This window comes from Lepisma saccharinum, chromosome 2, assembly GCF_977018435.1.
Source record: "Lepisma saccharinum chromosome 2, izLepSacc3.1, whole genome shotgun sequence".
NCBI lineage: Eukaryota > Metazoa > Arthropoda > Insecta > Zygentoma > Lepismatidae > Lepisma > Lepisma saccharinum.
This window is the reverse complement of record NC_139230.1, coordinates 172,522,398-172,535,337: the sequence shown is the minus strand read 5'-3', so window position 1 is coordinate 172,535,337 and position 12,940 is coordinate 172,522,398. Positions and strand designations below refer to the sequence as shown.

At 38.3% G+C, this 12,940-nt stretch overlaps 1 protein-coding gene across 1 annotated transcript in view; it reads left to right on the top strand.

Annotated features, from left to right (window-relative positions):
• Nucleotides 1-6,893, top strand: part of LOC145983761 (metabotropic glutamate receptor 7-like) — a 706,759-nt gene extending 699,866 nt beyond the window's left edge. Inside the window, exons 12-13 of the mRNA XM_083116810.1 lie at nucleotides 636-764; nucleotides 6,693-6,893. Coding sequence (XP_082972936.1) covers nucleotides 636-764; nucleotides 6,693-6,875 — 312 coding nt within the window. The 3' untranslated portion in view covers nucleotides 6,876-6,893. The remainder of the gene's footprint in view (nucleotides 1-635; nucleotides 765-6,692) is intronic.
• The last annotated feature ends 6,047 nt before the right edge of the window (nucleotides 6,894-12,940 follow it).

Here is a 12,940-nt window from a genome sequence, read left to right as displayed (position 1 = left end):
TCGATGATACACAAAAAATATTTGATCTTAGCTACAGACTTTGTGCAATTTTATTTCACTTGTGCCCCTCACGCCACGGGTTATTATTACTTTATTATAATACTTTTAAATAATAAGATATTTTGCTAAGCTTGCTAAACAAATCTCTATTCGAGATGCATTTCAAATTTTAGTTTATTGTTGTGAATCAGTTTTCGATTATATTTGCAAAGAATAATGTATATTCGAGTAATTAAAATACAAGGGAAATTTCACACCAAATTACAATTATCGGCGTTATAAAATACTGCAGATATTACAATGTAAAACTTCCTCTTTGTAAACGTTCCCCCAGTGGAAGAAAAATATTCCTCTGGATAAAATACAATGAGGAAAAGAAATAAGGCTATTATTCCTTTCGTTGTGGAAATTCCCCCTTAGAGACTCTATAATACACGACTTGTGGTATGTCGTCACCTCTCCCCATTAAAAATTCAGATAGCTGTTTCCTTCACCAGGGAGAGGGAATTAAATTATCTGATGGAGGTTTACTTCACAAGGAGGACGATTTACATTAGTGTACATTTTATTTGAAATAATTTTATAATATAAGCATTATCCTTTTTTTCACTAACAGCTACCGCACTCTTTTTCAGATCCAAATAGCCAGCATGTGTATGTGCATAAACATCAGTGCGACTGTTGCTCTAGGATGCCTCTTCACTCCGAAAGTTTATATTGTCCTCTTCCAACCTTACAAGAACGTGAGACAAGGCAACAGCCAGGTGAGTCTAAAACAAAATCGACTACAGTTTTATCAAGGTTTTATATATTTATATATCTTCCTTAAACCCTTAACTCTTGTCTCTATTATTATTAATAGTATTCATTATTGATTAAATATTATTTGTTCATATTTACAAGATAAATAATAATATCCAAATTACTGCCCCTAGGTCCATCCTCGATCATGAGGATGTGGATTACCAAAGTACTGTAGTAGTTCATTGGCTGCGTTAATACTTAGCGTAGCTGATTTGTTCTGTTGGATTAACCACGACTGGGACATAGGGCGACTTATAGGGTGGATTGATAGATTACTCATCTATCTTCGGACGTAAGTTTCATGCAGCGCAGAATATTTATGTAGTCTGAAATAGGTTACAGTACTTTTTAGCAGATGAACCCCTCCTAAAATGCATTTTTAATCTCTCCAAAATCACACTTTTGTTATTCTAAAGATTGTGAAAGGAAGAACCGACACGGTAAAAGGGTTTTGAAAGCAGGGACCGAAAAATTGTTATTATGAAATGATTTTTCAAAAATAGATTTTTTTAGTGCCCATACCTATTAAAAAAATGGTACACAATAATCCATTTTTCTAAGAGCAAGGTCAGAGCTATGTTCACTGATGATCATTTTCACGTGAAATAACATTGAACTCACAGCCGCTTCAACTATATCTTTGTTAGAGCAAAAATAAAATGTGTGAAATGAAATGCCCAGATCACATCTTTAAGACAGGGCAATTCTGAGGCTCCAAATTTGTGCCCCCCTAGGTCCGGAGCTACTGTAGACCTATATCTGACCCTTATCAAAGCTTAAAATGTAACGCATGTATCCTTCCTCATTTAGGTAAAATTAACAAAAACTAATAAGGAATACTAAGAAAAAAGGATAGTAATGAATTACTGCTTTCATTTCACAGATCCATTTTACTAAGAAATTCCATGGAATCATCTGCACAAGCATATTCAATAAATATTTTTTCTAGAAAATCATTGTGTATTTATGACTTGGCGTCGTCAAGCGTTAATCATGCGCGCACACAGCTTCCATGGATTATATTATCATGAAAATATAATATTACTTTACCTCTCGATAATCTCTTGGAAGTTTTAAAGTTCAGCTCACAAAAATCAATAACATTTCAAATGTTTTAAAATATTTTTTCGCCCTCATACACGGATATGAGATGCTCTTCAGTTTCAGGTTAAAATGACATACCCCATCGTCCCCCAAACCAGCTCCGTATCAAAATTAAACAGCTGATCGGGACAGGCTCTGCTGTAGACAGAACCACGAGCTCCGGGAGAAAATATCTGTGGTCGACGACCTCTGTCCGGTCAAATGGTGCTTTTCTAACCTAAGTGGGATTGATATGTAATGTCCATTAAATCCATTTCTGGCTTAGGAGTATGTTATCATACATTTTTCTGCAGAATTTATACGCAAGTGCTTTTTTCCTTGCTTTAAAAGTAGGTAGCTATCGTGTTTTAAGTTATATCGAAAACAATTTACCTTCAGTATCAGCTTTTAATTCACCTTCATCAGAGATGTTTATATAGCTGTCATTCTTCAGCGAAGTTTATCATTCACATCATTCCTGAGAAATTTTCCATTTCCTCCACTTTGGACATATTTTTGAGTCTGTTCATATACCTGTCGTGCTAATATTAGATACATCACACTTCAGCAGTTACTTATTATGCAATCTTCTTTACTTACCTAACTGGTAATTTATTTTATTCATTGCTTTAAGGAAGAAATTAATGACTTGTTGCTACATTTTTAGTTGGGTTGAAACTAAAATTAAGATTTTTTCACGTACTAGGATCAGTTTTAAAAAAGTTATTACATGCTCATAACTGCCTACTTATATAATTGTGGAGGACGAGGTTACTCTTTTCCTTCATAATTGTCTCCGACCGAGTATGGTACATGTTGCCAAATTTTTGGCAATTTCCTCACGCCGTCAGCAGAATTTCTTTTCGTGCGTAACTGAGGGATTGCGCTAAGGCCTACTGCACTATGTTATCGATGGTCTTGAAGCGATGTCCTCGTAGACATCGAAACAAGTCATAGTCCCAAGAACTCATGCCTAGACCTTAGGGAGGTGCTTTAGCACTCCCCAACCCGACTGTTCAGGCAGTAGCCCCACTGAATTTGCAAAATGGCACCTTGAGTTGTGGTGCAGCACAGTCGGATGTCTCGCCAGAAGCGTTGGTAGTTTCCATCGAGTAATTGGACGTTTCAAACGAATATTTGGACGAAGGTGATTCTCTAGAAAGTTACTGTAATACTCACTATTCATTGTAACTACCTTCGGTACTGTGTGACAAAGGAAAACGGCTTCGTAGTCGTAGGCCATTTTAATGTTTGTGGGTGCTTGTTGGAACTTTCGCGGTCTTGACGAATCAGTATTGCAAACCACTGTAGGATATTGAAGTGCCACATCACTACAAGCTTGCACAAGTTCTCTGTGACACATAACAGCATTTCTTTTACGTGCAACTTGAATTTTGATGAACGCAATTTGTCCTCGCGATAATATTGTTTCAGAGCGTACTACTCGATATGGCTACAGGTAGTGCATTGCTGCCGCCACACGTCAATCTGTGGAACTACGACATGTTACGTGCAAAGGCGGGAATAAAGCCATTATCTGAATCCATGATTAATATTTGCTACCAGTGAAAACAGTGGACATGTAGTGCAGTAATCATTTTTTTAAAATGATCCGCGTATTTTCAGTTTCATTAAAGCGTAAATATTTATATGCTTCATTTATATGGTATGAAGAACATATATTCATTAAATTATTGATAACCACGTCGTAACGGCCAGATGTACATCTAAGTTCGTAAACTTCATACTTGTAAAATGTGCAGTGTTTCAATTGCAAACACTAATATTACTGGAGAATAGGGCTTTCAAAAGGAAATCTTCGTAAAGCTTGCGATGCTAAACTATATAAATTATATTTAAAAAATGCGTGCAATAAACGCAAAATAACAACAAAGTAACACAGGAAGGGATGGGATTCGGGTTGTACCCCGTTACTAAAATAGTCACCTGAAGCAGATTCCAGATACTACTTATTGTGATTATTTGTATGTAAATAGAGGTCACATTTATATCACAGGGGTTCTGCTATTATTAGAAAGTAATCTCACGGGCAGAAGAATCAAATATTAAGATCAAAATGCTGATGTTAAATTAAAGTCGTTACAAAAGCGAGTATGATGATGATCCTACTTTTCTTGAGTGAAAATCTTTCATCAACTAAATTATTAAATGTAAAAGGGAGCGATGTATTCCGTATCTGTATTTTTTCATATTCTGCGTCGCTTTTCTGAAATTTGACCAATCGTCAATGAAGGTTGATTAGATGAAATTGATGAATATACAATCATAAAGAGACATCATACCCAGGCCGGGATCCGAAACCGGAACCTTCGTGAGTCGATTACTCAACGCTTCCGAGTTGGAATAAAATTAGTGATGTCGTCGATGATTTTCTATTGTTATAGAATATGCTCTATTATGTTCACATTTCATTATAAGAAAAAGCTATTTTTCAAACACGATACGCACTGTCTCGCTGCCCAAGCTCGTTGGGTGGTCGACTCACGAACTCGCGACCAAACGTTCCAGGTTCGAGTTCTGGTTAGGGTGTGGGTGCTCCTTTCCATGACTATCATCTGATTGTAACCCATCCTTATCGTTGCCACTAACCAAAAGTGTCCATAAATGTGACATAAAATAAGAAAAATACAACATACATATGATTGATTTGGCTTATTTTACTTTGATTTTCTGTCATTTTTGGTTAATCGCGAAGATGAGGATGAGTGATGTTATGACGAAATTAATGAAGGGGGACACACAAAGAACATCCAAGCCCAGTCCGGGATTCGAACCCGAATATATATATATATATATATATATATATAGCCAGGGGTCCCACGTTCGAATCCTGACCTGAGCATGGTTGTTCTTTGTGAATGTTCCTTCATAAATTTCATCATATCATCACTCATCTTCATCGTCGTAATTAGCCAAAAGTGGTAGAAAAGGTACTCTAAATAACAAAAATCAAATCAGATCAAATATGAATGAAACATGCATTAAATTTTCTTCAGAATTTGCTCCCAAAATTCGTAAAATAAAAGAAATATGAGAATATATTTAGTTCTTGAAGTCTCGTCGAAACGCCTAGTTTCCTCACAAGTTACACGGGGCTTTGTTGAAAGGCTTCTCGGATATTAGAAGTGTCTTCGTCAGACGCACGGAAATTCAACCACACACCGCATGCATCTTGGTGTAATTTTCCCTGTTCCCCGGTTGACTTGAAGCATCCTTGTCACGTTCGAGACGCTGTCTCGTTGCTGATTCTGTCTCAGTGAGCTAGAGACAAGTTACTAGGTGTCTCATTTCCGACAATCCTTTGTTCTGGGTTTGAGTTACCTGCATAATCTTCTTCAACAACAACAGAAACAACATAAAAACTCAGAGTACCGTTGTATCAAGAACACAGATGTGAAATTAGGCTTTAATGAATCACTAGTATGCTTAATTAGACTTGTCACTCCCGTTCCCTTTCATCACTTGTTGCTTACAAAGAAAATAAAAGTTGTGCCATTCTAGTAAAAATCAAGATGAAAGTTGGATTTAATACAGTAACACAAAGTTCAACAAAGCTAATTTAAGTAATGCAAGACATTTGCAATTCCTTATCTTGACAGGTAGTTCAAACAAGCGTATCCTTTGAATGTACAAAAATCACAAATAATACAAATTCGCGCAAATAAATGTTCTACATGCTGTTATGATACTACAAAGTTGCGTGCGTGTCCACGTGTGTTTGTGTATCACACCTATTTATCTGAGCGCGTACACATGCACACAAAAAATTACGCTCACTGGCAAACATTATATTCACACAACTAAGTTCTATTTATGCATTAAAATACAGTAAGGAAATAAGTCTTGAAGATTTCCTGATGAAGAATGACGAGACTTTCTCTTGATGTAGACCAGGCGAAAAAGTTTCCGAGCGTTCGAAAGTTAACTTTAGTCCCATCTTCCGGGATTTCACTTAGCTCCCGAAAGTTTGGAAGTATGTCTAGAATTCACCTGATCGACATCCCAACGCCGTAGAACATTATTAACAATATTATTTTCGTTCTAAACAATATTAACAAGCTCCATACTTAGCTCCATTGAAATATCATCAGATAACTATCAAGAATCTTAGTTCGACAGCATGAATTATTTCATGACCTCACCATTCAACCTCATTCTTGTATCTATGCAAATGTGACCTGGTTTAGCTCAAGAATTCTGATTTATTGTATACATTCCTCTATCTAGATGAATTAGATATAATAGAAATAAAACAAATTTTCCGGCAATTTTGATATTTATCCAGTTAAATTTCCAATTTTACCAAAAATTGGATCTGGATTTCCCTTTACCAAGAGAAATTTCCCTTCATGTAGCAACACTGTTCCTGCGAAGGGCGGCACACAAACAGAAAGGAACAAGCAGTTTTCTCCCGATAACGCTGCTTCCAGCGTTGGAACTACCACACAGGCCACGTGATTTTAAATATCCACCTGACCATTTTTTCTTCAGCTCCCTCGCCCTCCCGTGTACAAAACTCGGTCATCAGAAGGGTGCGATGGAGAACGATCAGTGACGTACACGAACCAGTCTTTAATTTATTTAAATAATTAACTTAAATTCGGGTTTACAAGCTTGTTGCATAATTATATAATAAGCGATTTCCCATATATTAGACATATGTATTAAAAAAAAAATATGTGAGAAAAGTTGACGGTAAACGCGGTAACATGTAGAATACGCGACTGTTGTATACCCCTTTATAATGCATTAATTTGTATCTAATTCAGTTATTTTATTTTCAGAACTCAGCTACCGGTCGTCCTGGCTACAGCATGAGGTTTGCTGGCTGTCGGTCACAGACAATACAGTCTGTACAATCGATGACATCCGGATCAAGGTCAAGCCCAAGGTCGGTGCACAAGCAAGTGAATGGTGATCCAGCTACCTTGGCCTCTCCTAGCATCGAGGAGAGTAGCATCAGCTAGGGTCCTGCCTCTTCTAGCTCAACCCAACATATCCAGTACTTTTTTTAAGAAAGTCGACGACGCCATTGCTCACTGATCTCATATTATTCTCAAGAACTGATTGAAAGCAGAGTCATATCGGTAAAGAGACTGATGCGCCTGGTGTTTTCGGCAACCTGGGTTGTCCTCCAGCACACTTCATGATCGAAATTTGCTTCTAAAAGACGCTTGGGGACAGTATCAGGTTGCAGAGTAGTTACAGATGCTGGTTATTTTTTTAGATGAACAGTGGTAAGATTCTTCCGACCTGGTGCAGTGGTATGGCGACAAAATATATAACTAGGACCCACATGGCATGTGTCCGCTCGAAAAGTGTCCGTGCATCTACAGCATAATTTCCCTTCTGTTCTACGACTCTCCTTACGGACGAACTCTTTTTACAAAAATCTAGTTTTGTATTCCTCTGGGTCATGGGTCAGAAGGTCTACTGAGCCCTCTGCAGATGTACCTGCGACTGTTGGTAGCAGATACAGGCCATGTCGAACCTCCTAACATCCAAAAGAAGACCGTTAACTCGCACCAACCCTGGCAAGTCTAACTCCACCTGTGACTTAAACAAGACACACACGATTCGGTGGTCTATTTACATCGATATGGACGGAAACACACATTCCAAGACGCTACGAAGAGAATGCATTTTGAAATGCATTTAAGATGCCAAAAAATCACTGACGAGAAGTAAATATTCAAGTTATAGTAAACGTTTACAACACAACTAATCATTCCAAATGTAAATTGTTTTCGTTAACGTATTTTTTTTTTAAACAAATAGGACTTTTCTTTATGTTACACAGATTCAAACGAGGTCCGTTACTCGAACTACATAAATAAATTGTGGCACAGTCATATTTTCCCATAATATTTTTGGGCGTTCATATTCAAATTTGAGTTCCACACATTCCATTGTTTTATTGTAGGAAAATGATCCACACAATTACAGTAAATAATTCAAATGTCGAGTAGAAACAGCATGACAAAATCCAAGAAAAAATATCTGTGTTAGATCTAATGAATTCAAATGAATTCTAACAACCTAAGTACATTAGAAAGTGTCGCTGGCCTTCCTGTCTAGGTTATGTAACAGTATTGTAAATCTCTATATAACATGGTGTAGGAAACCTTGTTTACATCAAGAGCGCAGATGTTCTTACAAACTAAGACATATTCTAATTTTCTTCTCACAGACAACGGTGTATTATATTTTGAAAAGTATTCAGTACTTAGAGACATTGTGTTTTGGATATCTGAAATGAGACATTTCAAATATCCATTTAATATTTAATATCACTTTTCAAGTTTATCATTATATTACAACAACATCTATTGTGTCGTATTGCTTTGTTACTTGTATTGCATCATTATGTTCTGTCTACATTATGCTTTTGTCTACTAAGTGCATGTAGAAATTGTTAATTAAACAATACTGAACAGAAAAAGCACTTTCTGTGGATTTTCGCGTCCATGTTTGTGGTTTGATCAGATATACAGAAATTGTTAACTGTCAGATTAAAACTCTCCTAGACAGAATTTAAAGTACTTGTAAATTACTGTAAAATAAACAAACTGTAACGATTGTGTTTTTGTGTATATCGTGCATTTTTATTATAACCTGTTACAATGTTTTATTTGTTTTCTTCACATGATCTTACTTTACGTATGCTTCTTGAGTCAAAGATGAATTCTCTCCTTGTAAAACTCATAACGTTTGCATTGTTGTTGTTAAGTTGTTGTTTTCTATATACACATGTCAAAAGATGGAAACATATTCTTTGCCGTATGTTTATATTATATTTATCTTGTCCTGTTTGTATTGTTGGCAATGTATGTTTGCTTGAAACATTATTAAATAGCTATTTAAACGCGAATGTGTTAATTTTATTTCAATCCAGTACTACGAGTAGAAAGTGAACTCCATTAGATATCAACAGTAAAATTATTTCTGAGCGTGATAGAAAATAGAGTAAAAATGCTGAGAGAGTTAAACAACTGCAATTACCATCAGGTCTTAACTAATGCCTGGCCTATTTTCAAACATGAAATTATACTTCTACTCTATCCCGGGAATCTTTGGAGCAAGACCGCGCATAACGATAGAGAAGGAAACAAAGCGAGTGGGCGGAGCGAAGCAGTACACGCAGCTACAAAGGCTGGTACCTGCAGTCGCTTTTCCTCCTCCACGCAATCCCGTTCCCATACATGTGTTTCATTGGTCGGGCCCTCTCGCGTCACTACTTGCGCAAACACTTTTCCGTGCGCTCGTTTCAGAGATACCCGGGACAGAGTATAATACATAGCGATATCAGATAGGAATACCCCTTTTAAACATATTACCCCGCTCAATGCAACCTACATGAAGGTCTATTTAAAAGTGGCAAATAACTATTGTTTAACTGTTCAAGTTTGAACATTCAAATGCATAATTCTCAAGCCCATTTTAGTATTGTTTCTATTTTTCTTTCTTAGTATTCATTTCCTGCCACATCTAGCTAATTGTGACGATTAAGATGAAAGACGTTACATAAAATTGATGAAGATACACTCGCAAAGGAACTAACACCCATCCCCATGCCAGGGCTCGAACCCAGAATCTTCCGTGGTCGACCACTCAACGCGCTACTAAATACGACACAAGGAAAAATGTAGAAAGAGCAAACCTTTCCAACATCGTGATACTATAGATTATGAATGAAAAATTCACATACAATTCACCAAAAAATTATGTGTTTATTTTATGTACTAAAGTTACACTATAATCTAAGAGCATATGCTACAGAAAATTCAAATAAATAAATAAATGTAAATACACCAAAACATGTTGTACAATGCGAGTTGTCTACTTAACTTTGTGAGTGTTTGTACCTTCTTTTCATAAGAGTTCAGTTCACTCACTTTTCACATTTTCAGTGGCATAAATCAGTATATAGTGTGTCTATAAAGTCACTTAACATTTCAATGATCTAATGACAAATCTTTTCTTTTTTCCAAGTGATCTGATAAAATGTACTCTATAGAAGAGAGAATAGCCGTTGTTTGTGCTCGTGTACGTGGAATGACGTATGAACAGGTGCGGACGGACATCACTCGGAAATTCAGAAAACTAGGCCCCACCAGAACCTGGTCAACACATTCAAGCGAATAGGTAGTGTTGAGGATGAAGAACGTCCTGGTAGGCCAGCCATAACACCACAAATTGTAGAAAATGTACAGGACGTAATCACACGTAGCCCCACCGCATCGACCACGTGGCTCAGTATCCATAATCCCAGCATCTATCAACTGTAGTTCATAGCACGGTGGATTGGGGAACACCAAGCTTCTTACTATGTACCAACAGGATGGGGCACCACCCCATCTTGCCATCATCGTTCGTGATCACCTAAACGAAGTTTTCACCGGTAGATGGATTGGTAGTGTCTCACAATGGGGAGTTATCCCCCCCCCCCCTCGATCTGACCCCATTAGACTTTTACATTTGAGGGATTATCAAGTCTAAGATGTACAGGGCGAGGATCCACAGCATAGCCCAGTTGAAACAACGCATTACGGCCGCAGTTGCTGAGATTACACCAGCTATGTTGGAGAAGGTGTTTCGGGCTGTGGTGGATTGTTGGCATCTGTGCTTAGACTTGAGGTGTGGTCACATTGTATAATACACACACTTGCTCTTTTCATATCATTCCAATAGTTTATTTCATGTGGGAAACCGGGTACACAACACACATACCTTCAGCCACCTTTTTTGGTACTGAAGGTTATATTTTTTTTTTTTACTCGTGGAGCCAGTGGCTACGCGAGTCTACACACTCTCTTCGGGAAGGGGGACAGGGTACACCGAAATGTAATATTGTGAATAACGGCCAAGAATTAACTTCTGTAAATATAATATGAATAAACCTATATATATCTAAAAGGAAATGGGCGTTAAGTTGTAATTTGAAGAGGTACGTGTCTATTGCCTAAACTAGCATCCACAGAACTTCAGGTACTGCAAGTTTTGAACCTCGGGACAAGGATTCAAAAATGTATGCTTGTGTATATTGTGTATGTTGCTGAGAATCAGCTTAAAAGCACAAAATATACCGATACATACTGGGGGCTCAGTCAGGGATATTTTTTGTGAAAAGTACTGAAGGCATTAGTTATTGTGAAGTGGAAAGAAAATAATAGAAGACAAAATGGCAATTCAAATAGACAGGGAGCTCATTAGCAAGTTGCTAGGCAATGCGAACTTGGAAGGAAGGCCTGAGGAAGATATTGTGGGGGAACTTGAGAGACTTTCTCTAAATGTTACACAAGGAACTTCGATAAGGACCGGCGAAGAAAAAATGAGCAAAATCTTGGAAAAAAGCAACATTAACATTCCGATCTTTAAGGGAAACGTCGGCGATGTAAGTCCACACGATTATTTGTATGAATTACGCAGTTATCAGGAAATCATGGAAATTGGGGATACTTTTCTCTTAGATAGAATCTTGCCGCTTTCGTTGAAGAAAATCGCTGCAGATTGGTTCAGATTTTCGAGACCTTTCGGCACTTTTAGGGAATTCGAGAAGGCTTTTCTTGAGGAATTCTTTAGTGTCGATTATGATTCGGAAATAGCAAGGGTAATTCAGAACAATTACCAGTCACCAGACCAGTCTCTTCTTGCATTTATTCGACACACCAGAAAGCTTTTTGCAATGAGGGAGAAACGGGGGACAGAAGACGAGGTCATCCAGCATGTTTTGAAATTTTCCCATCCTAAATTCAGAACGCACCTGTACGATAGAACCTTTGCAACCTTGAAAGATCTGGAGATTCGCGCTATGGACATTCAAAAGAGATTGTATTCAGAAGCCCTGTACTATTGTCCAGAACTGAGGGACAACAGTTCGCCGCATCTGTCTGCCATGCCGACTTCAGCGAGTGGCACAAGGCAATTAGCAGCCTCGGGGACAATGAACACTTTCGGCCGCGTGGGAACAGAAGTATCAATGAGTGCCATAAATCCGGGTCTTTTCAACCGCTTGAGCCTTTCCGGGAATATTGGAACCCCGTCGAGAGCAGAAGAACCGGCGAGGAGAAGAGGGTATGATGATCAGCAGAAGGGCGCCACCTGTGCCGTCTCTGAAGATACCGTTAGACCAGAACAGATAACTCCGGTTCTTGCACACGTAGAAGGAAAGCAAAACAGGGGGAGGAATAGGGAAATACGCAACTGCAGAAATTTCACTTCTGGTGACAAAACACCGTTAGTCACCTGTAAGGTTCAGGGAAAGGACTTCTCGCTATATTTGGATTCTGGTGCGTCTGTGAGCACCGTGTCTGTTGAGATTGCAAGAGAACTGGAAAAACAAGGAAATAAGATTAACAATAAACGTATTAATATTTCTTTGGCAGTAGGCTCTGTACAATCATGTGGGGAAATGTATCTTACTGTGCATTTGAATGGGATGAAATTTAAGCATAAATTCGTCGTTCTGCGCAATTGTTTCACTGGATTTATCGCAGGTCGTGGGTTCATAAGGAAGGCCGGCATATCGCTACATTTGAAGCAGGGAGGCTACAGTTTTGAGAACAGTAACGTCATTCATTTATTTTCTGCGGAGAAGAGGGAAGTGGGAAAGAGGCTTCCGTTCTCGCAGCAGGGGAGAACGTCGACTGTGGAAGCTGGAGCTGGGCTAACCGCGACGATGACTGCGACGATGGAAAGAAATGAAACTGTAGCTGAAGCAACCGCGACGATGGGAAATTGCAAACCACACCCCGAAACTGAGGACATGATTGACAGTGTTGAATGTTCGACTGACACTGTGCAGAAATCAGTTGCAGATTTCAGCGCTTTGTGTACTGCAGAAAGTGCGAAGCAAATGAGGAAGAAACGGAGGGAAAATTTGCTTCGGAGCACAAAACTGCCCATGGTCTGTCTCTCTGAAAGTAAAGAAATGGAAGATTCTTCATTGTTGCCATTCTCTGCCACTGAGGGAAATGAAGAATACAATTCTGAGGAGCCACGTAGGCTTCTGGACACAGCCTCCCTAATTTCC